Source organism: Fistularia commersonii, chromosome 13 (genome assembly GCF_037954325.1).
Source record: "Fistularia commersonii isolate RoL2024-O1a breed Wild chromosome 13, RoL_Fcom_v1.0, whole genome shotgun sequence".
Lineage (NCBI taxonomy): Eukaryota > Metazoa > Chordata > Actinopteri > Syngnathiformes > Fistulariidae > Fistularia > Fistularia commersonii.
The window spans coordinates 7,171,812-7,196,754 of record NC_141296.1 but is presented as its reverse complement, the minus strand read 5'-3'; the positions used below and the strand labels follow the sequence as shown (position 1 = coordinate 7,196,754).

Sequence of the window (24,943 nt, the reverse complement as noted above, 5' to 3'; positions counted from 1 at the left end):
TGCTACAAAGAGGGAACACAACAAATACTGATAATAAATAAATGCAGTGCACTCAAGCCTCTCGAAATGGCACAAAGACTAAAATATACTTACGTTATTAACATCTATTATGAAGCATCTTTCCCTTTCATTAATGAGGAGAGGTGCCATTCAAAAGAAAGGACAGTGGGGGTATGATCTTGATCTTCAGCTACAATTTGAGCTCAAAATATCACAGCAGTTCCAATGATTTTGATCCTGTGATGCTCAAGCAAAGTAAAATGACATACGATAAATCTTACCTCTAAAACAGGGGATGGCACAAGCAAAGGGAGATATATTTCATTAGCTTTGCCTATTGAGTTGTTTTTAGGGTATACTGTATTTCTTTTAAAAAAGCAAGCTCATTGTAAGGGTGGATAATGTAAAAAGGATCAATCATACACTTGGGGAGAACATGGGAAATATATTGTTATTATTATTATTACTGCTTCCATTAACATTATCACTAGCAATAGAGTATCCTCTTTCTCACGACAAGGGAAAGAATTTATACTCTTTCAGTAATAAGGCACACCTCAGGAGATGTCTTGCAGTTTGAGGTCTTTTCTCCAACCAAAGCAGTTGCCAACGCCATGGCCACTGTATATCCTCTACAAGTAATATCCCCTCAGTTTAATCAGATCAGCTCCATTTTGTGTTTATCTCACAGTGACTGACATATCTGTCAATCTAACTTTATCTTAACTAGTGGCCTAGTTTGTGTATTTTAATTAACCATGAATTGCTTTGACTAACGTCCTGTCTCATTTTCATTTGAGCTCCAGGACCGATGCATCCATTACTGCTGCTGCTCACCATTTTGTCACTGGATTAATTTCTTGACGACTGTAACAAATAAAGCCTCAGGGTTTCGCACTGTTAGGTATTTGTTTAATATAGAGTGACATTTTCTTGTTTAATGACATATTACACATTATTCATTATTGATCACATTTCTGTCAGATAGTTGCGATATGTAAGAAAAGTGATGCTGAAAGCAGACAGCAACCATAATCTATTACAGCCAGTGCCTAGTTTTGCATTTTTGGCACCCTGAATATTTTTTAAACATCATTCAATGTTGATTTATTTTCGACTGTACGCTTGCTCACTCAAGTCAGAGAGACACAGATGTGCCCAATGGATATTGAACTGGACATTTGTCTAGTGCTTGCTCTCAATATTTGGGTGTAAAGCATTGTTCAAAAACTTCTACACTGGCATGTATATGTCCTCAGCAGACCCCAGTATATAATGTTCTTCCCCAGTGTATAAAGGTTGACTTCTGTCAACATATGCTTTCTGGAGCTTGGTCTTTGTACAATGGGAAAAAACTATTTGGTTCCACCCCCCCCCCCCCCCCCCCCAAACTATGCTTGGATGTTATTTTCATTGTTTTTCAACTGAATGAATAATAAAACAGCTGTTTACTCCTGACATTATCCATAATTCACATCCAAAGCTGTTCTTTCATGTTATTAACTGGAGATTATTCATTAGAGTAATGAGTTTTTTCTTCTTTGTCTAAATTATAATGATGATAATCTGAATGTCCTGGTTGCGACTGTTATATTTGATCACTCATTGTTTGGTTATAACCCTCTCAGGCTTGCATGATGCAGCATCAGCCACCCCCCCTTCGGTTTATTTACTCCTCATGCATTTATATAATAGTCAATATAATGATGGGTCTTGTGCAGAACAGCAAATATGATCTCAGATGAAATATCTGGAAAGTCAATATGTAATTCAAATCCCTGACATATGACAGATGTGCAAATATTTTTAATTAGATTTAACCGAAATGCAGCATTCGCAGATATGATTTACAGCTTTGCAATATGTACTTATACAAGAGTTGCATAATTTTGTTTTCCAGTACAGTGGAATTACTGCATTGGGTTATAACTAGAAAATTACACAATGACGCATGCAAAATTGGAGTTTTTCCACGATTTTCGTGGAATATGCCCTCAGAGCTACATCTATATGGTAGGCCACTAAGAACCCTATTGCTGATTTTCACTGATGATGTTTATCTGCTTATTTTTGTTAAAAAATAAGTTTTTCATCAAATGTCATTCTCTGCCAGCTTTAGATCCAATTTCACCGAAAGTGCTGTCTTGCTTTGTTTTCTTAAGTCACACCTCTGAAATGTAACATCCCCATATAAAAATTTGTTTTGTACTTTGATCAGAAAACCAGTTTGAAAAATAGAATCCTCCGTAAATTAAAATGCTGTCAGCAGTGATCGTGCACAAGAAAAAGGGCACACCTGTTTTCACTAAATATCCCAGTGGTTTATATTGAAATGAAATGGCAAATGATAAATAAAGTGTACTGTATTTAAATATTTATCAATTTCAGACAAAGCCCCAGAAAGAGGAACTACAGACCTTGCACATCAAGTCAGATCTTGTCTTTCAACCTCCAGGTGCTCTATTCACTTTTAGTACAAGAAATTTCTTTTCTCCACAGAACAGCTTGCCAGCATAACAAAAAAGTAAAATCGAGCAAATAATGAATAATGAAATAATAATGAAATAATAATTATAATAAAATAATAAATAATGAAAATCTCAGATCATTGAGTGTGTAGAATTTCTTCTATTCACAAGCTAAAATGTGGATATATTTCCAATAGTACACATGGATACAAATACCCTCAAACAGCAGCTAAGAGCAAACATTTGATTTCTAAAGTGTTTACAACTCATGCATTCTGCATTTCAGTTAATGAGTATATATTCTAGATTCATCAACCAGTTGGAGCTCCCCTTTGACAAGGATTCCACATTTCCAACAGTAACCTGAATAATAAACAAGTGTTGGCACCTTGACTGTACAGCACAGAGACACTTTTGGGGTAGAACTGATGGCTGTTACTATTTGTGGTAGATGTTATCAATGTGCTTTTTCTTACTTGTCTTTCCCGCCTGTCCTGGGTGCTCTGATGTGCCGGTGGCACCGATAAGCGGAGGTGGGAGAAGCACTCTTCTCAGGGTAATCTCTTATCTCTTGAGAATGAAACTGCCACCTTTCCTTTGCCAACTCGGGTTAGAGTGAAATGAAGATGGAAGACCCCTTGTGACTACGACAAGTAGCAGGTGACCAGTTTGTTGCAAAATTCACAAAAGGGCTTAAGGGATAAAGAAGCTATGGACTTTCAGCGTTCACAGTAATACAATTTGTTCCGTTTTATTTGTTTCTTTGAATCATATACGGCTCAGTATTAGCATAAAGCTAAGGAATGTTGGTCAGCATGGGATTTTGGACTGTCATAACCTTTTTGTTTTTCATGTGAGCCCTGTAGGTGTTTTTGCCACCACTGTCAGTGATGTATGATTCCATGTCAGATTTATGTTTTTACTGCTTCTTCTCAGGAAGGGGAAATGTGCAACGTGATTTTAAAGCTCAAAGTACACGTGGATAAATAATATACAACACATTGCATGCATCCTCCTTATCTACAAATAAATGAATTAGGGCTAAATTGTCAAAAGTGAAGTAGGAGGAGAGTGGTGAGGCCTGTTCAAAGAGAAGTTAATAAGCAAGAGCTGCAGCTGCCCTTTGTAGGAGGCTCTCAGACAGTCAATCCAATTCACTGTACTTGTCTTGTTTTCTTGCGGAAGTTGTAACAGCGTCACTGTTTCTAAGACGCATCACATTACTCAGTTTGCCATTTGTGTGTAGGAAGCAAGGAGCAAATTCCAGCTTGTTTACAATACAAGAGATTTCTTGTGTTGGCTTCTTGACAGGAAGGCGGAACATTGTTTCTACTATAACATGCCTTGTGACAGCTCTTGAATACCATCTGTAGCATAAACAGTGTAAGCTTGAATATTAATTTGAATCTAGTCCTATCTTTATATTACTGGCACTACACGCATTGATATGAAAACAACAAAACTGGGTAAAAATTAACCTGGCAACTTTTATCATAAAACGTGTTTTCCCATTCAACCACATTATAACAGAGCATATTTTGAATGGGTTTAAATGTCTATTTTTATGATATCTTAACAAAATAACCATTGGTATTTTGCGAACTAAATCTCTCCGTTATATTACAATATTCACTCCTGATTAGCAAACACATCACAGGGAGATATTGTTTGTATTTACATAGTAATACTGTGAAATAATGACAAAATAAGACAGCAAAGCCTGCAGAAATTAACAGCAGTATTAAAAAAAGGCATTCACAGATACACTGTGCTCACATATATCACACCTTAATCGGCTCTGTCTAATTCATGTCAGACAAATTGCAGTGATCTCACTCAAGATCTTAACTCCACTGAAGCAATCATTTTGATTTGTAAATTGAGTGTTGGGATGAGAAACACCCTTGGGATTCTTTTTTTTTTTCCAGGGAGGGTGGTATTCGTCTTACAGAGGGCGAGGGGCATAAAATAACCGATTGGTTAGTATGTTATAGATAGTGAGTACCAGAAGAGATATCACAGTGGGAGAGTGGCTGCTCGTATCACCATTTCTGAACAAGACGGGCAGACTTCCTTTAACAAAATGGATGGCTCCATGCAAATGAGCAAGGTCTGGAGATAGGCAAAAGGAAATTAAGAGAGTAGGGGATGTCAAACTACATGAAAGATGAAGCAGCTCATATCAGGACCTATATTGCAGAGGCCTATTAGTTCTGCTGTCTCTGCTGGCAATAGACTTAATGAGGCAGTCAAGGCCAAGCTGATACTCTGTCTCACACCCCAAGCAAGAAGAGCAAGTCTTTTGCACTGATGTACACTCACCAATGCATTTTGTCTCATTTATTGTTAAGTGACACAATAAAAGGGATGAAAGTGCTGTATTTTTTTTAGTTTGTAAAACTATTGTTATTTTTGTCTAAATGAAAATGAACATCCGTTAGATGTGTTTCTAAATCCTTTGGTTTAGTCATAGCTGCAAGGGAATGTGCCTGTTGGTAGAATTACTAGGTTTGGGTGTGACATAGAGAGCGTATATATATATCAGATAGTATTTGAAACAATTGTCAATTTTGAGTAATAAAAATATCAAAAAGAGCGTACTTCCCTATTTACCCAGAAATTTTGTCAGCATTGGAACTGACAGTTTGGAACATGGGCCAATTCGGTCAGCATAGCAAAGCAATTTTTATTTGGCTCACGGCAACATAATCGCACTTTAGTCAGACAACTGAAATTTTAAATATTGATGACAAGCATTTCTGTACAAGGTTCTTTTTCCTCAAAAAAAGACAAACTGACAAGGATGTCACAGACATTTCATGTGAAATTGTTATTTAATCTGGACTTTTAATGATCTAAAACAATCCAGAAACATGCAGTAGTTTAACTGGAAATCTCTGACCGTATAGTATACAGATTAGATGATGATTTTATTTTTTTATTTAATTGTGCCCTACTCTTGTTTCTTCTTGGTTTTACAGCACTTTGATGGAAAGGGCTTCATAAATATATTCATTATTTGTATTATATAAGCCATTTCTTCTCATTTGTGTTATATTTAAGTGCATCCTGGGGCTAGATAGAAGTTGTTGAAAATGATAATCTCAAACTACCATACTGTTTGTGAATGCTTTTTATGATTACTTAATTCTGCAGACTGGGTTGGAATATTCAGGCAAATATGCCTGAATTTTCAAAGTACTGTTTCATAAATGTGCAATGAATATTTTTCCTGGTTTCTTCCTGTCTTTTGCCCGGTCTCTTACCAGTTGCATAGTACTTCTCTCCATATTTCTGTCACTTTGACTTGTCTTGCATTGCTTGTCACATTTTAAAACCCCTTTCATTTCCATCATAAAGTGCGGAAATTTGTAACGTCAAAAACATTTTTAAGACAATGACTGTTTCAAGACGACACATACAATGCAGTATAGAGGGCTGACCTTAACTCCTTCCGACTGACTTCATAATGACGTTCTGGTGATAAAATTCATTACAAGCTCTCTAAATGGTGATAACCCAGAACTGGAGAGATATGTTAATTCCTTGCAGAAGACATTACTTAGGTTGTTTTTTTTAACCATTAGAATTCTATCATTCTATCAATGGTGAATTAGATATATTTCATCATCATGGGAATACCCACACATTTTTGACTAGCCTCTCCCCAAATGAAACAAAAAAATAAGTGAATAAATCAAGATTTATTCGGATGGATTATGGATGCCTCTCAGCTATTTAAAAAGCTATCATTATGAGATATTTTGGGTATGATTGTATTTTTAATGAACTCCAAACGTAAGGTAGAATGAAAAGCTCCTGCTAAATAAATCCTATTTTACTAAAGTACAATGCACTTACTTTGTTAAGTCAATAAAGCCAGTAAACGGACAAAGGAGAAAGTCTGACACATTTTAAAAGCATATCTTAATATAAACATTTTATTCAGTGCATTTTTGTGTATACAACAAATAATAAACAACTGGAAGTTATCAGACAGCCATGATATCTGCCTGTATGTTGTTTTATCGGATTCAGCCTGGTAGTTTGGAATACATGATCCAACATGGGTTAAGTACACATAGCCTACATCATGCAGCTCTAGACCAGAATTCCCTGCTTTCTCCCATGCAACAGATAGGTTCACTTAATACAAACCACCTCCGGAGGAAATCAAGAAAAGAAAGACTCCCTAAAGTTACGTAGCTTGAGGGAAGAGTACGTAGCCCACAAAAAGGGTCCTCTTGTACATAACTGTGTTTGTCCATGCCCTGTGCAAGAAAGGGAAAATGTTTAATTTGGAATTCAGCAGTAAATCTCATTGCGGCAACTGCACTTGCTTCATTTCTTGAAGCTGTTTCACCTGCCATCCAAAAACTATCTTCAGTTTTAACTGACAGTGGGGAGCTTCAGGTATTTAGAATCTTAAGTTTGGGATGACCCTCGAGTCACATGGGACTCATAGACCAATTGAGTAAGAGGTGAAAAGAGTGATTATCATTTATGACAAGATTCAATGGTCACCTGACTGAGCTTTCCCAAATAAGATCAACACAATCGACAACATTAAGTTTTCACATAAGAATAATACAGGAAACAAACTGGCGTTCATGGAATGTGCGGCATACTGCAAAGATACACCTGAACACTGATATTTATTGGAACCTGATTGGAAACAGCAAATACAGGGAGGAAGGCAGCAAGAAATGCAACAAAACCATCATATTGCGGGTGTTTCAGAAAATATAAAAAGAAGGAAAAAAAGTCATCCCTGTATACATGAAGCCCGGTAACATCCTAAGGCAGAAGCTTGTGCCTCCTAATGACACAACAGCTGAACGCAAGCCTGAAAATGAGGTGTACTCTGTCCAATGTAGCAAGGAATGCACAGATCTATACACTGGGGAAGCCAAACAAACCACAGCACAAACAAATGACCCGACACAGGACAGCTTACTTCCAGGTCAGGACTCGATGATCCAGCAACATCTAAAGGACAGTTTCTTTAAGGGAGGAATGCCTGCATCTTAGCAGAGAGATGGTTTGACAGCAGAGTTAATTATTGTTATTTTTTTATACTAGAATGACTCTTGCTTACCAGAACGCTGCCTTCAACACAACCTTCACATACAATTAGGTCCTTAGATCACTTCCAAGGTAGATTAACATTTACTTACCTTTTGAATTGTGTCAACCTAAAGACTCAGTTGATGACGGGGGTCTGTCAACAACTCACAGGTGACCCTTACGATATTCCGTTAAAACATAAGCAAGTGGTCAGACTCAAGGTATCAATGACTCCTTTCACCCTTATGACTGGACAAGTCCAGGAGTCACATGTTTTTTGAGGATCCACCCCCCCCTTACGGCTTAAATACCTGAAACACCCCACAGTTTGAGCATAGCATTTTGAATAAGAGGTGAAATGCCTTCAAGATATAAGCGAGTCCATTTGATACAACAAGATTTATAAATGAATAGCCATGACCTGGATGACTGAGAATCTCCACAGACATGTTTAATTTTGAACTTTTTTTTTTTCACTTTTACAAATATGACAAGTCCTATAAAATGTTAAGCCACCTAAAAGTCCACAGTATCCATTTTTAAATATAGAAAATATTTTCACCACAATAAGTTACTGAAACACATAACAAGCATCCTGGGAAGGGGGTATCACCATATTTCTATGGTGACCTGTATCAGTCAGTAGAAGTTGACAAAAATTGATGGGGTGAGAGTTGAATTATGACACAAGCACAGAAAGAGGAAACAGATCACGAGGACAAGAGACAAACATGATACAGTAGAAACAGAAGGGAATGGGAACACTGAATAGTCACGCCATACCTTAGCTGTTACGCATATCAGCAAAATGGACAGCATCAATGCTGCCATTCTAGAGTGTTTAAATTCACTTTCTTTTCCAGAGTTGCACTACTCACACACAATCTTTGCTTTGTCATTTCAAAATGTACAAAGGAAAAAAGAAATCCAGCCTCGTCTTTATATTGGCTTGGATTTCGTCAGCTTAAAGGGACACTCTTTCGTTCAGTCTTTGGTTTCCTTGAACCTCTTTCAGTGGTGCAACAGCAACAGAAATGCAAAATACTGAACAATGATAAGGGAAGAGAACAAGAGGGGGCAAAAAAAAAACAGTTATAAAATAAAAAGCTCTCAGCTAATTCAGAAAATTTGCAAAAATCAAGGTGCAGCTGTGGCATCAGAAGGAAAAGAAAAATGCAAGAGCCACACTGTACCTTCAGATCAGCTGAACATAGGCTTCATTTTCCCATGCTAGAGAGCTCAATCTCTGAGCGTGTGCACTAGGACGCAGAAGAGCTACCATCTGGCTGGACACAGTCCCAGCAGCACCAGGCTGTGCCATACCAGGGAGTTTATAGGCTTTGTATTCACAGAAGCAGGGATGAGACAGAAATCAGGGCTTGCACTGTACCACTGCAGCCTTGTAGACAGCACCACTGCTTGTTGCCCTGAATGCCTACTTACTTCCTGGCCCTGTCTGACAGATGCACAAGTGCTTGGTGTCTGTGATTTCAAAAAATAAAAGAAATAAAATGAACTAACTATGAGTTGGTATTTCACCATCAGCAAAAGAGTGTTATCAAGATAATAAACAAATCTCAAAAATCTATTTTGTTTTACTTAGTAGTGATGCAAGTGAGATGGAAACCAAGGTTTTATCTGAATAATTGCTAACTGTCTTTTATTGAGGATGTCTAGGTGTTTGCGTGTGGTAGGTTGCAGCTAGCCCCGAACCGCTGATCGAAGAGAAGGTCTGCTTGGATTCACGCTCTGCTGGAGGTAAGGTTTCATGGTTCAGCCCAAGGCAGGGCTACGTTGACTCATTCTGGCTCACAGCTTTGCCACCATTTAGCACAGCTGAGGCACTCCGACTCTTTGTGGGCGTGCCACTGCCAGAGCGGGAGAACTCTGTCAAGTCATGGAGGGATGGCTCTCTGTACATTGCCACTGTGAAAACAAAAAAAAAACATCTGTATTAGAAAAAAACAAACAAAAAAAAACAACCAAAAAACACTTTTTTAGGCAGTTGAAATTCTGCTTTGTGGCAAGCATTTGCAGATTACATGATCTGTCCAGACTCGCAGACCGTGTGGCTATACTGTACAAACACTTGAAAACTAATGATGATAATGATGATCTGTCCAAACTGAAAGAGTATAAAGCAATGTAATAGCTCAAACAGTGGTTTCAGTACAGATTAAGATGTAACAGTGATGTTTTGGGGGGTTATTTGGCTATATAGAATATAGCAAAATAGGATAAATAGGCTATTTTGGTGTCAATATTCTAAATTCATCATATTGGTAATTTACATGACAAGGCATCATAATTAGTGTAGATTTTTGAACCATGGTAAAAGCCATTTTGCAAGGTCACAAGGGCGATCGCCCACCAAAAAATCTCAATATTTTCTCCCCAAAAATTGTACAGAATTTCATATGAAAAAAGGAAAAGAAACTGATGAAGACATTTTAGAAAATCAGGCACTGTCAGACATCGACAACAAAATGCCTCCAGCCAAGAATGTCACTTTCGGATGCACAGTTACTCTCAATTCTTAGAATACAGCTAGAAAAATGCTTCAATAGGACTCCTCCGATTTGGTGATCAGTAAGGGATACTGCTGACTTGGATTTTTTTTTTTTTATCAGAATTATCTGAAAATCGCAGAGCTGCAAGATCTCAGATCAGGATGATGCTGAACTGAAAGAAGAAAAAAATGGAAAAACTATACTCACAGCATGGCATTATAAATTCAGGAGTTGCTTGTGCTTTGGCTTTGCTGTGTATGCAGCACTGGCCCAATTTGCATCTCAGCAGCAACTCGAAAAGAAATATCAGTAATCTGAGGTTCACAGTATATGGTTTCAGGATGTTGTCAACATCCTTCTGCCGAGAATGCGATTTGATGTTCCTCCCCTAGGGAGTCTGAGGCTGAAACAGCAAACCCAGTCTTTCAAACAGTTCACTTAGCCCAGCATTTTTGCTTCAGCAACATTCCAGGGAACATCCCAGTGTAAACACATCAATCAATGGCTGGATTAAACTGTGAGCCTGTTGATCTTACAGATATACTGTATTATATAATCATAATTGTCTATGAATGACCTGAGGAGGCTATTGCCATTTCTAAATATTAATTCTTGGTAACAACCATCCATCTTGTCATGTTTACCCTCCCCCAACGTCTTTGAGGCATAAATCAAGACAAAAAAAAAGTGAGTCTTCTCTGATTAGGTAGGCAAGATGTCCGATGAAATGGTATACTTTAGACAGAATTAGAGACTCCAGACAGACACTCAGCCTCTATCCAGAGGAGGTATGAGTAATGGCTGGAAGAGAGGCCATTGTCAGCGCAGAGACAGCTTCCTAATTGGTGCCCTGTAACATCCCTTCAACTGAATTATTCTGAGCCACTGGAACACATCTTTTCTTTACTTTCCTCTCCTTTCTTGCCTTGCAAAGCTCTTCCCAAACATATTTGAAATTAAAACGTGCAAAAAAATTGAATAAACTTTTTGGGGCCCAAGGGTTAATGTAAAGCTTCCTCTGATGCACAGAAATGTTTATATTTTTTTAACATGAATTATAATGTTACTCATATTTTAATATCCAGTACATGAAGGGAAGATTTTTTTTTTATTTTCCCTCTTACGTTCCTTTTGTAAGGCAATCGATCCCTGGCTACAGCTTTAAAGTATACCTTATTTGTCAGTTAAAGATAAGTGAAAGGCTATTATAGTGATCCAAGAGGACGGGCATGGATTCCTGATAAGATGCTGACAAGCGGATCTCCATGTTAGATTGGAAAAGGGGTAGAGGTGTATGGGAAAGAACAAGAAATAAAAAGAAATAAAGTATTTACACAAAAAATAGGGAATCCTTCAAAAGAGGCCATAAAACTACATACTGGAGTGATCTTTTGACATATTTTGTTGACATTGCTTTTCAAATGTGAGGTCAAGAGAAAATTATTCTTTTATAATCTGACTTCCTTTTGAAATCATACTATAATGAATCATGCCCATCCATGGTGGAACTTTTTTACAGCAACAAAAAAGCCCAAGCAAGTCAGTCCTTTGTGCATCAAAATATTGGACACATTGGATGCACTAAATTATCATAAAATGGAAGCAGAGCAGTGCAATTTATATAACGATGAAAGCACCTGCGTTTAAGTCTTGATCAAAATGACACCACTATCATCTGGCGCATGACAATGATGGATGGGCTTATTGATGCAAGTATACTTGATAGTCTCAAGAAAATATACTGATAGTTTTCCAATGTTTGGGGATTGTCTGTTGGAAAAAGTTAATTTTTATTAAGTAAAATGAGCTCTCTCCTTTCATGCTGACAGTAACTTTTTACATTGTATCCGATGAAAGCTGTGTTATTTTCTTGTTTCCGACTTTGTCCATCTCTCTCACCCCCATAATCCTTTCTTTTAATTACCACATGCACAGCCAGGATGTGGTTCTCCGAGGATGCTTCAAACTAAATTTACTGTAATTGTTTGGCAGCGGACTTGCTCTATTGACTGGGAAGTCGTGAAACTATATAATTAAGGGCTAGAAAGATGCTCATGTTGACAGTGTGAATTATATTTTAGTCTCCTGTTTTGTTTTAGTTTTGAAGACAAAACTAGTTAAGTTCTCAAAGACAAGTAAAAGAAAATACACCTAATCCATTTTTTTTATGATTTCCAAGAAATTCTGTTCAAATTCTTTGGAAAGATGAGTAGTGAGACTTACTTCTCTGTTGTTGCCATGCCTCTACAACCATGCAACCGTGAAACCAAGAATTCTAATCTTAATTCCAAACAGTCATGATTTTAAAGACACTGATAATTAAAATAATAAATTAAGTAATTCAAGTTAAGTTTAGATCTACACTGTACAGTTTCAATTTGTTGTATTTATTATCTAATAAAGCGTAGGAGCCAAAATTGTCATACAACAGGGCCCTCGAGTGACTCATTTCATGTTAATACAATAACATGCAATCTGTCGTAAGAGAATTATCGTTTTTCGAGAAATGCAGAGGCTGAAGACAATCATTTGAATCTATATTTTCTTCCCTCCTCTTAGTTCAGGAAATCTTTTCGTAGCTAGAAATAGAAATGCTGACATCACAAGTTTGACTGTCTAAATTTAATTTGCTTTGGCACTGAGAGAAGCTGAGCAAAATGATGAAATGAAATACAGCCAGGAATACATATGCCTAAAGTAGAACTATAATGTCTTTCTTCAAAATGCTTTCAATATAGTAAAAGAAAAGTGGTCACGCCAGAAAAAAGTTAAAAATAAGTAAATGTAGAAAAAAAACAACAAACAAAGTAAAAAACAATGACATCACTAGTACGCGTGTCACGGTCAATCAAAGTTTCGACAAATTTACATATTTATCAACTTTTTCAAGTATTCCAATCTTCCTTGCGTTCATGATTCAATCTGTATAGCTTTAATTAATTTATGTATTTTTAATTTTCTAAATTTGCTATCCTGGGTATCCATGAACATCCTGCATCTGTCTCTTGCTGTGTATTTGTTCAGTATGTATGTCTGTCAGCTGTCTGTTCTACTTTACCTGCTATTTTATCTTGTGTTTGCTTACATGCGTATATTGGCAAGTTTCTGTTTGATTTATGTAACGTATAAACTAAAAGCCATCCACCTTCCTCTGCACACATGACAAGTTGCATGATAGATGTCAACCTTTAAACAACAAAACCCAGACTACATATTTTGGCATTAGAGTTAGATTAACTGCCACAGCACAGACCGACATTCATCGTGATTTTAGCCTCCTCTGCACTCACAAAGATAGTGGACAAAAAGTGAGCGGCACAGTTGGCTTGAAGTTGACAGCTACAAATTGGCACTGATAAATGACTCAGACAGCTTCCTAACAAGTTATATAGTAAGAGATCCTTTAGGTCTTGCGTGCAGGAAAGCGTAGCTCTTAATGTCAACCAGATGCAAACTGGTCATGAGATTTACAGCGGACTCACCTTTTAGAGGTTTTGGAAGGAAGTGGGCTGCTGGCTTATTCTTCTTGACATGGTTCCCCTTCATGATTTCTCCTTCCTTGTTCAGACCCAGGTACCAGCCCCTGCCTGACTGCTGCTGACGGTATATCATGGAGGAGTATGTCACATAATAATTCTCGAACACTGACTCTTTGAATTTGCACTCGGGTGTAAAGTGTTCCTAAAGGAAAACAGAGGAGAGGATAGAGTACATAGTGATTACCACACTGTAGTTCACAAGGTCTTGTTATGAAATTTGTTACCTGAACTGCAATATTTGGTCAACTGTGAGTTACGCTACCCATCGAACAAAAATGCCGGCCAAGAAAGAAGAGACGAGGAGCCTTAGTCTGAAGCCCTCTCTTCTGTTAGAAATCTCTTAATAATATTCATTGCAGTGAATAATGTAGCACTTTATGGCACAGATAACAGTGATATGACAGATATGGAGGAGCATTAATAAAACATATGAGCAAGATAATGAGTATATTCTCATTTTGCTCCCAGCTGTTAATTATGTATGGGCACTTCATTATATTTCAGAATACTGTCTGCTGTATTTCTGATTTAGTTGGATGCGGTCATTTATAGCAACTTATTTTGTACTCTATACATTGTTGTGTTTACCTTTTTTTACTCAGGTACAAACTTCTTCATCTCTCTTTAAAGTTTTGTGATGTTGCTGTTCATTTTTGAGTCCAGTACTGTACTGAAAGAATCCAATCTGTACCTGTCTGGTTTGATAGCCATTGGGTCCAGGTATTACTAGTGTGTGTAGGCTGTGAATGTTAGTGACCTTCATCGAAATGTATCTTCATCCAGACATTTGTAATAAGTAATAAAACATGAAATCCATAACCATCCCCCAAGTTTGTCTTTGCTACCACTTAGATTACAGTTTTATCACAGCAAGGTTGTGGGGACAAAAAGGAACATAGAAAATAGTGAGATAGTATTGGATTGATTTTGTAATTCTATGTATGCAAACAATTCACTCTCAAAACATTCAGTACTACTTCAAAAGCTCATGGGTCAAATTTCAGCGGTTCAATAATGTGACTGCTATGTAAAATGCACAGTCCGAACAATAATTCAAAAGAGTGAATGAACAATATACGCTTTGCTCAGCTATTGGAGCTCACACATATACATATGGAAGCAATGAACATTATGTATTGTGGTTGTGGTCATCTGGTGAGCATTTTAAGGGAGTACTGATTTAAGATACAATAAACCTTGGCCACACCAATCTGGAAAGCCAATAGAAGGTGGAAATTCCAACCAATGTGAATATTATCATCCCATATGATGATCAATGATAATATCAGACAAAACCAGAAAGAAAGTCAGAAAATACCTATGATATACTCTATGAATGGATAACAACCTTGTTACAAGGCTTTCATTACCCAGCCACGTTAAGGTATAATATCACAAGGAAATCAAAAAAAAAAAAAAAAAAGATAAAATAAATGTTATGCCTGGTGAGAGAATGCAAACTGATTTATGGTCCACCAAAAAATTTGTCTTGAGTGTTTTGAACAAGACTATAATTATAAGACTTAAACTATAATTTTGAAAAAGCAGAGAGACTAGTCAGGAAATATTTACGTTGTCTTTTAAGTGGCAGAAAATCCTTGGGATTCAATTACAGAATGTTACTTCAAACAAAGCAACTAAGAAGATGACCAACTGAGAATGGACTGTAGCTACTAATGGAGAGCACATTTGAAATTTAATCCATTTAGGACATAGTCCCCATCCCCAAATTTTCTCCTCAAAAGTTATGCTGCTTTTGTGTTATTCATCTGCTCATGCTCTCTCCTCTTGAGACTCTGAAATGTGATAATATTAAATTCCACAATATTAATTCACTTTTTTAAACTGTCTTTTTGAAGTTCTGATACATATAATGGATGTAATTCTCAAACGGTTCAGCCTGAAATGAATCAGTGATCTGTTTCCAGAGTATTTACAGCAAAAGCTTTCTGCTTTGGCTTGAGAAATGTCTCTATTTTCTGGTCTAAAATAAACAGTTGAGGAATATCTGTCAATATTTACTAATACATTCATTTCATTCACTAGCTTAGGTCAAAATCATAAATGATGGTTATGTACTGTGAAAAGGCAACGCAACTGCCCAAATGCAACTGCAATAAAGACCCAGAGTTCTCAAAAAAAAAAAATCGGAACCAACCACATTACATTTTTACTAAAAGGTGGTATGTCTTCTATTGGTCACTATAGTATTAGAAGTCTTAAAAGGAAAGCGAAGACATTTTCTATGATACACATTTTGCTTGTACTTAACTGGTGTCAGATACAGGTGTAGCGTATGAAAATTAATTCTTCACAGTTGATTATATTCAGTGGATGATGCAAAGTCCCAAATGCTCTTAACAGTTAAATCTTTGAAGCAGCAACACTGATAAAGACAGCCATTAGAGAGAGGTGGCATGTGAAGATGAATGCCTCAGGCTTAAGTCTGTGTATTTACATTGATAACATCCCAACTTGTGGTGGAGTGCAAACTAATGGACTAGGATACCATCCAAGACCTCATCAGCAGAAGGCAGGTTCACCTCAACAGAAGGTACATTGTGGTTAAAGAATAATTCACAAATTAACATCAAGCTATTCAAACTCATATTGTGTCCCAATTAATCTGCAGATGGCAGACAACTCCACGGACAATTTGGAAACCATCGATTGCCGGCACTTGTTGGCTTTCCTGCAGATTCCAAGCAGTAAATTTCGCTTATGCCAGTGCTGCTGGTAGCATCTGGTCTTAAATAAAACATTTACTATTTAAAGGGATTACAACCCCAATTGATATAGTTAGTAATAACGGGCACCACATTTTAGCCCCAATTTTTTTTCAGCAAAATAAAAGTAGTTTCTGACTATTTGGCTTCACTACCCATCAATTCATATAAGGTTAACAACAGTCTGCATGCCTAGATGCTTGATTTTATACACCTGTGACCATGGAAATGATTGGAAAACCTGATTCAGATTATTTGGATGGGTGAGTGAATACTTTTGGCCATATAATGCATCTTCATTAATGATATCCTGCTCAGAATATGTCTTCATTGGCTAGCACTTCCACCTCACAGCAAGAAGGTTCCTGGTACAATTCTAACAATACTGCAATAGCCATCATACTTCAGAGGCATTTATGATATTTCTTTTGCGTTAAGTATTTCCTTTCAATATTTGTTGTTAGATTTTTAGTTTTCGTCCACACGTCCTGTAAAATCTACTTTCCATTTTTCTGTTTTCTCAATCTGTCTTGTACATTTTTTTGTTTCTTAACCAATAAACCCACTTTGCCAACACCTCAAAGGTTTCTTATTTTTACTCACTGTCTGCCTCTGTTCCTCTGGTAGAATGATTCGCGACAATAGTCTTAGAAAGCCTGGGATGGGTCCAGCTCAATCTTGCAAGAGGAGCAATTGGACGCTCGGCAAAGGGCTGCTCAGCTCTTGAGCCAGGAGTGCTGTTCTACCTCTAATAATGAGCTTATGTGGATTTGGCTGGTTACCCTGACCATGTAGGAGAATATCCGCCTATTGATAAACAGACCCATACAGATAGTTCATGGATCATACAGAGCCAAGACAGAAGACTGGCTGCTGGACAGTTTCACTGTAATTGAGTAGCTCTACAGACAATACACTTGTACAGGATAACTCACAGGGAGGCCAAAATTATGGGGATCCCCATCGATATTGCAAGAGGACTATAACAAAAATTGTACACGAGTAAACAAAACCAATCTGCCGTTAAATAAATAAACAAATTCATAAAAAGATATCACTAAAATCATGTTTCCAGTGCCAGATGGATTTAGGTGAAATGGCTTAGAAAAACAAAAGCTGAACACAATAACGTTTGGTTTCATGCCATTTGTTATCAAATTCAGAAGGAATTTTCCAGAGCCATGCCGAGGTTGATCTCATTATATTCAACTATTGGTTGACCCTTCAGAGGAACTCCACCTGGTTCATGCCCTGCTGCAGCATTTAGTAAATAATAAACTGGGTTTTGTAAAGATTTTCAAACGTATGAATTCTATTCTTCAATGTAGTTCAACCAGGAGATGGACTTTTTAAAGCATTTCCCAATTGTTCTAAGTTAATATCACATTTCTTCATACTCTTGCCAACTGTTACTGAACAGTAATCCAGTGCCCAGCATATGTAGCTTTGAGCTTACTGAAACTGATGTGTGCCTTAAAATAGGCTATCCCCTTATCACCGTGTTCTTTTCAGAACCAAGAAAATAAATAAATAAATAGATTTAAAAATAAAAATAAATAGATGTAAAAATAAAAATAAAATCTATCTATCCATCTATCTATCCATCCATCCATCCATCCATCCATCCATCCATCCATCCATCCATCCATCCATCTATCTATCTATCTATCTATCTATCTATCTATCTATCTATCTATCTATCTATCTATCTATCTATCTATCTATCTATCTATCTATCTATCTATCTATCTATCTATCTATCTATCTATCTACAGGGGGTGCTGGAGAAGTTTTCATTGGACACTGATTGATGGTCAATTTGTTGAAAACAACCCCACACACAAACCTCTGGCTATGTACCTACAGTACAGGATTAAATTCAAAGTGTACTTTTACAATGGCTGTGTATGGGCATGGAGGCAGCGGAAAGATTGAGTTGATTTTTCAATTTAGGGAGTCAGTGAGTGGAAATTTCCTGGTTCCACCTTCTGTTACACCAATTTTTAAGTTCTACTCTATCATACAATTACATTTCGGCATTGTTATGGGTTCATGTAAAGTAGATTTTACATTACCACGGATATTATGCTTGGAAAACAATAATGATGATGCAAGCTCAGCACCAGACAGCATATGAGAGGGATTCACTGTAAAACAACAAAAGAAAAAACACTTTCCCAATCACATCAGCAGTAGTATAATATATTTCATCCCCGTCTTCACAATACTGGAAGAAACCCCAAATCAATGATGCTCATCTGAACTCCATGTGTATTAAACTGCGATACAGGAATAAAATTGCCACAAGTTTAATTTTGGTTTCTTTACAACAGCATAAGCGCTTCAACGTTTACAATGTCCAGGTCTTTGCAGTGGAATTGGAGAAGGATTAAAATATAGCTACAGTTTGAGTGTTACAAGCTACTGGAAGAGAACTTTCGAAATACAGAATGCATAAACACCCACACTTGCTCATATTCAGGCCTGTATAGTGAGACTGAACTGCAGTGATCATTTATCATGGGCATTTTGCTTGTATATAGTACAAAAGAAGTACATCTTTTTCTTTTTGTATTCAATGATCATTATCATTAATGTAATTAATAATAATAATAATAAGTCATTTATTGCAAATTTGGAATAGTATATCTTCGGGGTGCTACAGCCCCACACAAAACTCTCAATTTCTGAAGTGCCGAGACAGCGAGGCAAATTGATTCAAATGAATTGTATTTACGTTTGAAAAGTCATGCTGTCTAAAATGGCAAACACTACATACACATACACACACAAAACTTATAAATATTCCTACAATTACTTTTACAAAACAGGACAATAATCTTTTGCAAAAAATATTAAAATTGGGGACACACACACTTGTACTGGGCAGTCCAGGCTCAATTGGAGCAACAGTAACTAACATTTATTTGAATATGACATGAAATCTGAAATAACTACACGAAAGGATCTACAAATAAGCCCAAAAATCTAGATATTATAAAGCTTTCTCAAACTACATTTATTCATCTATTTATTTCTTCAAAAGATTTAAAATATTTTGAGGGCATTTTAATGTTAGCTACAGCATGGAAAAAATAAAGAACTGGTGAATCACACAGGGGAAAGAAGGAAAATGAATTAAAGTTAACTACAATGCACATTAATTGTTTTTTCTTCTCCCACGCATTCACAATGATGGATGAATATATCTATGTTGGTGCATTCTGGTTCACCCACACATGTGCGCACATGTTTCCTGGCTCCTCATTTTCTCTCACTCTGTTGCTTAGTGTGTCTTCTCTTTTACACGTGCATACTTTATAGTAAAAACAGATTATATATGTACATAAATGTACTTTATCCACATTCTAAAAAGCCACTTACATAAAAGTTGTCAAGGGAAAACAATATAAGACATTGCCCAAACATGTGTACATGAATAATTTAAAATTTAAATCCAACATATAAATCAAGTATGCATGTATATCCTTGTTATCATTGCAATGAATCCCAATGAGCTTCAAATAGTGGTTCTCTATTCACCAGCTCAAGCTGTATCATTGACTTGTTTACTGTGTAACTTAAATGAAATGCATTACAAGTGTAGTAACCTCAGTAGGCAGCTATGATGGGCAGAAACACGTTCAGTTCCTCCCAAATTCCATAGAACAGGAAAACTCTGGGACCCCAACCTGCAAATGTATTTTTCCAATCAAACACCCCTTTATGAACTAAGATGGCTGGCGCTTACATCTTGTTATATAAAATATAAACTTAAAGACACGTGGCATAATTCATATCAGTGACACTTGAAAATATATACTTTTAGTAATTTTTTATGCATACCCAAATGTGGCAATAACATCGCCAAAGGATATTTTTGTCTTTTTTTTGTAATGTATTCAATGCTCCATGGGTTTACTTTTTTTCAAACACCACCATTAAGGTGTGTCATTAAAGTCATTTTCTGTCGTTTTTTTTTTTTTTTTTGAAACCCCATTTAAGTCAGTTTTTAAGGTAAAATGTACCACCTCTACATACCAGTTGTAAAATAATGTATCTAAAATTTTGTTAACATTCTCAAGGCGGCCTAAACTTAAAAAAAAAAACATTTGCTGAGTCACAGAAATATTTCTAATTATATTGCGCGGACTGGGTTCAGTCAAGTTACTTATGTTGGATAAGCCTAATTGACCAATGACTGGGGACATTTTATTCTGTCGGTATGTCCATTCTCCTGCCTGTTATTGCTTTTTTTACACTCACTGTCACTTAGTCATTTATGCCCCATTATACAAGAAAATGTCATGCATATGATTAACATGCCATCAGAATGTGAAAGGGACATGGTGTGAGTGTGGAAAACAATCATGTGTTGCATCATCACATACCAATCAGCAAACTGACAGTTTGAATCTTTTTTGAATCACTCTGTTGTCATTCAAGTCACTCAGAACTGGAGTATCAAGACAACTACTGAAACAGTATATATATAGCTATGGAAATATTTTGGAATGCATATGGAAATTTATGTGATAAAGATGGAATTTTCATCAAAAGGAGCTCAATCGCCGACTGTTATTTAATTTTTGCGTCACTCTATATGAGCCTTTTGTCAGAATTCTCTGGTTTCATAAGTATTTACTACTGATCTTATCGTAACGACTGTCATCAGTAATAGTAGGTGCATTGCTCTGTTGACCAAAACTTATTGTTTCATATGTTGCCGTTGAAAGCAGAAACAATTACATGAGAAAAACATGGCTATCATTTCACTGAAAGGTTAACAGAGCAGAGTTTAAGCCAGTAAATACTCAAAACTTAGCAAGCCTTGTGATCAGAAAGCACCTTTTATAAGGACATAGTGTTGTTGTTTTGAGCAAAGTTGTCCAATCTGAAATGATCCAATTAAAAGTAAGTGAACATGATACCTGTACTTTAAAATCTACAATAAGACCAGCATGGAAACGAGAGCCTCTCAGATCAGCTTTCCCTTTGCGTTTTCCCCACATCTTATGCTTCGGTACTGTAAGGTTGTTCCATGCTGTGTGCTATCCAGGCATTGAAGAAAAATGTCAATGCTACTCAGCACTTGGATTCTCAACAGGATCATTAATTAATGACTCAGCCAGGATATCCTTAATTACCGACAGCTAAGTGTATGCCATCCAATTCGCTGTAGCTTATTGGGGAGCTGCAGTATGTTAAACTAATTGTGAGCGTGTACGTGGGTGTGTACTGTATACAGTATATGAGAGAATGAGCAAGCGATAGAGAGAGAAAGAGAGTTGAGATTTTTTAATTTCAACTCACCCAACCTATGGACAGTTGTCATTAAAATGTAATTTTATGCAAATCATACAGCATTCAGAAAATTCACAGTTGACTTCACTTAAGACAGGTAGAGACAGGAATTCAGTTGGTTGGCCTTAAGATACCTAACTAATTGACAGGTGCTTGGAGACTTTTGTCAGGCTCTTGAATTATTCTTTAAAAGTGCTGGCGAATAGAACACATGACCACTTACAAAGTCAATGAAAAGTCACTCAAGGTTTCCCATACTGTGTAGTGGGATGAAAAAGGTTGATTGCAAGAGTTTGAAGTGACTGATTTGTGTTATGCATTGCATAGAATCACAAAATTAGCAGAATGAGCATGCCTTCAAAATTTCACATTGCAATCAAGTAAGATCATTATCACTGGGCATGCCTATAACTGCATCATTGTTGGGGGTATTTGATTGGTGACATCAAAATATATTTTTCTGGATAGCTAACTTTAAGATTGAGTGAGCTGAACTCACTCATACCTACAATGCCTTGAGCAAGTGACATGGCTATATAGGCGGGGAATTGTTCAGTTATTCACAATATTGATGTCCTAACCTTCTCCATAGGTCATGAAATTGTGTGCTTGGACAAATCACAAATACTCAGAAACTAAATAGTTTAAAAAAGGCCAAAAAGTCCTTTCTTAGCCTTCAAAGTAAGCATCAACTATGAAAACCTTTATGTTGTCAATTAATCTCAAATAAGGTATTTTAACCAATACAAGTTCTAATGTATTCTTAAAAAAAGGTGTTACATGGTTGGACATTTCTGAAGTCTTGAGTCTCTAAATTAACCTTAATGTCTTTTGATACCTGTCCTCTGCCTTGTGCTGCTGCGACACCAAAATTTCCCCAATGTGGATCAATAAAGTATTTTCTGGGATGCCCTCTGACAATCTGCTGTGCCATTTCCAATGAAAATGATGACGGGCAAAATTGTAAACTACATAAATCTCTGCCCCACAGGAACAGCATCAGATAACATATATCAGAACACGTTTTGGCACAATCTCATTGCAAGTGTTACTCACTTGGTGTATTGCTTACTTTTGTAACTTTCAATCATCTGTTGAAGCATTTGCATTTCTTGAATTTTGCCAACTGTCGGTGCTAATGAATTCTTCTGTTAACCGTGTAAACAGGCCAGTCTGAAAATCACAGTTTAATTTCACTGTCCATCTGGCCCCCTCCCATGAAGTCACATTTCCAAAATCTTCAACCCTGTCGAGCCAATCACAACTAGTTTTCTCACAAGGTTTAGTTTTAATGGAAGGACTGCAGAACAAACATTTTTTTTTATATATTCTTTGTAAACAAGATGGCTGCCACAGCTTAAGTTAATTGAATGACATGGATAGTATATTTACATTGAAAGATGAAAAAAAGGTTTTAAGTTTTAATGAAAAAGAATGATGCAGTTGTCGGATAGCATTTAGTAGTAAGCCAAATATTCTATTCCTCTAAACAACAGTTCTATCACCCATTCCCTCTCAGGATAGCGAATCATTAATTCGGAGCATTTGTGTTTTCTGTGGATAATGAAATAGCATCTGAGTAGAGAAAGAAAGGCCAAGTAACATTTTTTGTTCCTTCTGCATAGTTAACTAAGTCTCACTTGTTTCTATCAATCGGTATTTGCCCAGACTACCAGGACCTTTAACCAAACATACAGTCTTTACTAATTGGACTGTGAAAATTCTCTGTCAACAGTAGATGTCTGTACACGGCTGCCCTCCGGGAGCACATCTCACTAGACTGTCAGTCATCCGGATGACACCTGCCACACAGTGCGACGGTGGCATTTGGGAGGAAGGCAAACAGGAGTATTGTTCAGCCAGTAACTGAATTATTCATTACACATTTAATTAGGCTGAGGAACAAGTTACCGTGATAACACAGCTCTGCCCTCTTCACTCAGTAAACTCAATATCAATACCAAATAACGTGGGAAAATGTTGTGGCTCATTCATCCTTGTATAATGTCATATCTTCCCCAATAATATGAATAAAAGCAGGAAAGGGTAATGCGTTTAGTTGAAGGAAACCTTACACATTATCGTACATTCTCAGATCACCATCTCAGGGGAGATTTCTCGCGCAACTCCAAGTCAATGCAGCTCGACTTGGCTTGACTCTCCGAATCATTTTATATGACAAGCCAGTTTTCTATTGTTTCATTTCTTCTACTGTGTCAGTTTAAAACAACCATGAGGATTATGTTAATGTCAACTAACCACTACTGTCCTTATCATTTCTTAGATATAGTACAACAAATATCTGTCCACCTGATAGACATGTTTTAGAGTATAAGAGGGAATGATGAGGAAATAATCAACACAGTTTTGGAAGAGGATGCATTACTCACAATTTGACCGGCCACTACCAAACACAATAACGATCTTATTGACCAATAAATATGTGACTATAAAAAATATATATTTCAACCACCACTTGGGGCAGCTTATTGTGTGAGTGAGATGATCTAATTACCTTTTCTGTGCAAATAATAGTCATGTTTGTCAGACAAAATTAGAATTAAGTCCCTCATGTTTTTTCAGGTCAGTTAGTTCCTAATGGCAGACATTACGCTTTAAAACTGGTCAAATATTTGCTGAATTTATACCATGGTCAGATGTCAGCAGATGTCCACCTACTCCAAACAACATATTCTCATTCTTTGTTTGAATGGCAAAATTTAAATAATAGAGCCAGAGGACAACCTGTTTCTACAACTCATATTTCTAAGTTAAATATGGACAGGAGCATAAATAGTCAAACATATGTCGATAGAAACTTACTGATGTGTACAGGAAGCCCTCACTGTTCATAGCCAGATAGAGTTTGGTCTGCACCCCCTGGATGGCCACCACTCGTAGCCCCACTGGAATAAGGTTGAACATGGCTGCAAGGATAAATAGAGAAGAAACAAATATAAGAATATGATAAAAACTTTATGTGTATTTACAGTAATTAGTATAAAAAAATGAATGTAATTGGAGAAGACAAGACAATTGAGGTATGATTGTACTTTCATTTACAGGGGATTAATACATCGTGTCTATATTGTATTGTTCAAAACTGAGCCATTAGGAGTTCAGAAATAAAAGTGACAGTTTTATCTCAAAGTCAACAGACACAAGGAAGTAAAAAAAAATAATATGATATACTGTACATTCCAAAGTTGTAGTGCATGAGAAGCAAGGAGAAGAGGACATAGAGTGAGATGGACTGAATGCACACAATTTCACTTTAATCTCAATTATCACAGTTGAAAAATGAAAATCAAAAATCATATTCAATAACA

The 24,943-nt window shown here is 36.7% G+C and overlaps 1 protein-coding gene across 2 annotated transcripts in view; it reads right to left on the bottom strand.

The window, feature by feature from the left end:
* Positions 1 to 6,391: 6,391 nt before the first annotated feature.
* fgf13a (fibroblast growth factor 13a) overlaps positions 6,392 to 24,943 on the bottom strand; it is a 94,613-nt gene continuing 76,061 nt past the window's right edge. For both annotated transcript variants that reach the window (XM_086158680.1, XM_086158681.1), the window contains 3 exons: positions 24,438 to 24,541; positions 13,528 to 13,726; positions 6,392 to 9,461 (listed from right to left, as the gene is read on the bottom strand). In XM_086158680.1, coding sequence (XP_086014806.1) covers positions 9,325 to 9,461; positions 13,528 to 13,726; positions 24,438 to 24,541 — 440 coding nt within the window. In that variant the 3' untranslated portion in view covers positions 6,392 to 9,324. The remainder of the gene's footprint in view (positions 9,462 to 13,527; positions 13,727 to 24,437; positions 24,542 to 24,943) is intronic.